This window comes from Xyrauchen texanus, chromosome 25 (assembly GCF_025860055.1).
Source record: "Xyrauchen texanus isolate HMW12.3.18 chromosome 25, RBS_HiC_50CHRs, whole genome shotgun sequence".
Taxonomy (NCBI): Eukaryota; Metazoa; Chordata; class Actinopteri; order Cypriniformes; family Catostomidae; genus Xyrauchen; species Xyrauchen texanus.
This window is the reverse complement of record NC_068300.1, coordinates 10,253,712-10,258,249: the sequence shown is the minus strand read 5'-3', so window position 1 is coordinate 10,258,249 and position 4,538 is coordinate 10,253,712. Positions and strand designations below refer to the sequence as shown.

Below are 4,538 nucleotides of genomic sequence, written 5' to 3'. Positions count from 1 at the left end.
GCAAGATAGAAACTCACAATTCCAATACATTTTCACGATTCTGAAAAAGATGTAATTGTGAGAAATAGTTGCAATTGCAAGAAATAAAGGTGCATTTGCGAGATATGAACTCAACAACTGCAAGTTTGTTTCTAATAACGAGAAAGTCACAATTGCATGTAACAAACTCAATTGGAAGATAGATGCAAGTCTGAGAAATTATCGCGATTGCAAGAGACATATTTGCGAGATATAAATTTGCAATTACAAGAAATAATTTGAGATTCTGAGAAAGTCGTAATTGCAAGAGTCATATTTGAGATATAACTCACAGTTGTGAGTTTATATCATGTAATTACAAAAAATAAAGTTGCTATTGCATTATATAAACTCATAATTGCATTAAAGTCAGAAATGATGTCAGAATTAAGTTATCTGCTTTGGATAAACATCTGTGCCACTTTGGATAAAAGCATATGCTAAATTAATGCAAATCTCTCATTTCATTTGTACCTGGATTGTGGTTTTTGAAACACGTATGATTTTATTTTTTCCATGGAAGTCATTTATAGAAGAATATCCAAGCTGCTCTTTTCCATACAATTAAAATAAATGGTAACCACAGCTGTCAAGTCTTTTTTTGCTTTTTTCTCCTTGCTTGATATCCCCTAGTTCCCACCCACTTCCATTCTATGAAAAAGAGCAGTGTAAATATTCTTCAAAACTTCTCCTTTGGTGCACCACAGAAGTAGGTTACAGAAGGATCAACTCAATAAAACTGAAAACGTAAAATATTACACCGAGGGTAACAATGTCACGGTTTTGCTTTTTATTTTTATATCAGTGCCTCACATTGCCTTTCCTCGAGCTTCGTCCACCCGGCAATACCACTTGCATACAACAGCTTAGATAATTCACTAAACATAAAGACATGTGAAATGCAAAAACATCACCAGCGGATTAAACAGGTCAAAAACTGGTTGTTAGAATAGAAATGTCATCTGCTGTTGACAGTCTGTAAGGTAAAGTCTGCATGCTTGAGGTTTCAGCTCTCATCTGCCTCTAGATTGATGTTGTTTCCAAACTTTGCATATAATTGAATCTTCAGATCTCCAAGAACTTCCTTTATGGATGAGACACGGTTTTCCAGAGCCTTGATCTCCTCCTGTAGACCTTCCTGTGAATGCCAGAAGATCAGTAAGCCGATGCTGAGTACAACAACATACAGCACTATTTAAATAGTAACATCTGCATATGAATCACATATTTAAATATTACAATATATAATTACTTATTGTTGATGGCATTAGTGTTGGGTAAATTTATAAAAAAATAGTAATCAACTACAAATTACCAATTATTTCTCTAAAGTGTAATCAGATTACTTTATTTTTCAATTAAATAATTAGTAATCAAATTACTAATTACATCACACATTTCTAATTACTTTCGATCAACAATTTTCTTTTCTTTCTATATATTTCTTTCTTGTTAATTGTTACACACAAGTCATACACTTGAGCACCTCACAGTTCTCCTTCACAATGACTCGTTAAGGGGCCATAATTCATGTATTCTACATGTAGAAATAAGCATAACCCTATAATGTACTTAAAAGTACTTAAAAGTCAGTAACTGTAATCTGATTACAAGAATTTAAAATGTAATGCAGTACACTACTTTTTTTACTTAAATATGTAATTCGTTTGTTTGTTTTTTAACGCCATGCCAGCTTCTATGGCCATTTAAGATCAATTTTTCCTAAAAATTCTAAAATTGCATTCGGTTTGATTTTAATTAGATTACAGTAATTTACTAATTACTTTGGATTACACCAAAGACTGGATGACATTGTATTTTAGCAAGTTATTTTGCCATCTAAATGGTGACAAATGGATTTTTAAATCTGTTTTTAAATGCATATTTAAATGCTATGCATAACAATAAATAAACAAATGAGCCATATTGTTCCCTATTGAACATTACAGTGATTTAATAGTGTTTTTGGGTGCTATTTCCAACAAATGGAGCCATTTATTGCAGACCGAATATAAAAAAAACCAATAACTGATCAAGTAGTTATTGATCAGTTGTGATTAAGGCAAAAAATATATATATTGGTCAAACCAAAATGGTAGGATTAGGATGCAGTTACATCACCTTTGCTGCCTCCAGCATTTCCTGCGTTTCTTCTTGAGAGTGACTGATGAAGACATCTCCGATCTGATACGGGATTAGCATAGCATCATCCTCACACATCATGAGGTCATCGCTGGCGTCCTCCAGATTCTGTAAGGATTTCTGGAACAAGAAAAAGTTCAAGATCAGCATTGACCTGACAAAGAATGCAGCCAAGTCTTGATATCAGACACACTTTTGTGTTTACCTTTGTGGCCTCAATTTCATCTTTCAGTTCAGACATCCGATTTGTATTTCTGGCAAACTTGTTGATCTTCTGCTGGTCCTCAAATGTTACATTGACATCTTCAGCTGCCTGATAGGATTGAGGACATATTATTTTAATCAAACATGAGCATTAAAACCAAATTAATTCCAGAATGATGAAATCCTTTTTCTGTCTGGCTCCAATTATGTAGAGTATTTTAAAAAGTTCAGAATGTCCAATTTGATGTGTGAAGGGCAACAACTGTGTCTGTATGCATACATCTATATTATATATGCAAACTATAACAAAGCATAAAGTTGAAACCCTGTGACGTATAAATAATTTAATCAGTCATGTAATAATTCTCTGTGAATAATAAGTCTTCATACATATACAGTATTTGTCTCCGAATACGTTTAGTAGGTTACGTTTACTGGATAGAATTGATCTATATTTAAAAGCACAAATCTGAAGCCTACTAGTCAGGTAGATAAAATAAACGCAAAAATAAAACGTTTATAGATTTGCAAGCACACGAGTTGGTGCAACTAAATTAGAATGATGAGAGTAACAGTAAATGACACGAAAGAAAGCACAGTTGTCATGAATAATGCGTCGGAAGCCAGTTAGCTGCCCTGACAGCAAACGAAAATACCTAATACAAAAAAGGTAATCTTGCTTTCTCATCTAGCAGTGTGATATGTATTTCTGTACTGTTAAATTCGACACAGCACAATCTAATATGTGGAGTAAATTTCGAAAGATAAGCGGCGTTTATGTGAATGCATACCACTCCTTTCTTCATGGTGGCCGCCATGTTTAACCGGAAACAGACAAGCGTGCACGCGCGTAAACAGCGAGTGATCGGATCACGTGCGTATTGATCTCGCATGCCTCGTGTTTTTGTTGCCATTTTAAAAATTGAATGATTTTGAGGATGGATAATAAATCTAACGTTTGACTGTTATAATCGACGCAAAGTCGTTTGAATCCAAATAATTAGTTCCCATTTAATAATCCCATAAAATAATTAGTTTCCTTGGTTTTGATTTCAGGGCAATTACTGCTCTCTGCTGGACATGAGTAGACACAATCCATAAAATAAAATTTATTTTTTTAGAGACCCAGAGAATATGTTCAACATATACAGGCCTACACGATTTGACAAGGTCAAATGACCATAAGTATCTGACCTTGTTTTAATAATATTATATTTTAAACACATTTACATAATGTTGTTGTGGGGATTTTTGTGGGTTGTATTTTTGAGTTATTATAGAAATGATGGCTTTATATTTATTTTGTGGAAAAAAAGAAAAGAAAAGTAATCTCAAGTGTACAATGTGCTTCTGATCAGGGGCGGTACTAGGGTCAGTGGACATTTGGGGCTTAGCCCAGACCTCTGTGAACATGGGGCCATTCTTTAATGAAATATCAGCATATAATACACTTTATAATAAAAATGATAATACATCTATGAGGTGTCATTTACGGAGTAAACTAAAAAAGTCTCACTAACTTTTGTCTCAGTCTTAGATATGCTTGAAGATCAGAAATTGCATACTTTCAACACTATGTTGTCCTTTTCTTACATGACACACATTGTGAATGGCTGTATACAGTTTACTTCATTCGTCAGGTGCTTAAGTTAATTTACATGAAAGCAGGTCGTAAATAGACTATATGCTAAAGTTGGGTGTATGTTTATTGCATTGTATCTTAATAAAGATTTGTGCTAAAAACCCATATGTCCTGGCTCTTGACTTAAAAGTTATAAAATTATTCTGTATTCTGTATGTATTACGCCTTGTTTTTAGGGTCATATATCTACATATTTGGTACTTACTGCATCTGGATGGACCAACTCAACACAGTTTCCAAGACAGCCGCAATAGCGTGCCTCAAACTCTATTCTTGCATGCTTACACAAAGGCTACATTAGAGCTGGAAAGCAGCTGCCAACAAGGCAGAGCGTGGGTAATGAATTGAGTCTGTATTTGGTGTTGTCAATACCATAGAAAGATGGGAATCATTCATTTATATATATTTCCCCTAACTTTAAAATGTAATGGTAAAATAATACATTTCAATATGTTTTCATATCAACTTGATACCTAAGCACTGGTAATTCTGATGTCACTACAAAAAGATGATCATAACATTTGGGGCTTTA

General features: G+C 33.8%; 1 protein-coding gene across 1 annotated transcript; it reads right to left on the bottom strand.

Moving 5' to 3' along the window:
* Nucleotides 1-686: 686 nt before the first annotated feature.
* On the bottom strand, nt 687-3,199 carry pfdn4 (prefoldin subunit 4). The gene is made up of 4 exons (XM_052090794.1): nt 3,156-3,199; nt 2,366-2,473; nt 2,140-2,280; nt 687-1,156 (listed from the first exon to the last, which is right to left on the bottom strand). Exons 1-4 carry the CDS (start codon nt 3,180-3,182, stop codon nt 1,025-1,027), a joined length of 408 nt encoding a protein of 135 aa, XP_051946754.1. The 5' UTR covers nt 3,183-3,199; the 3' UTR covers nt 687-1,024.
* Nucleotides 3,200-4,538: the final 1,339 nt, after the last annotated feature.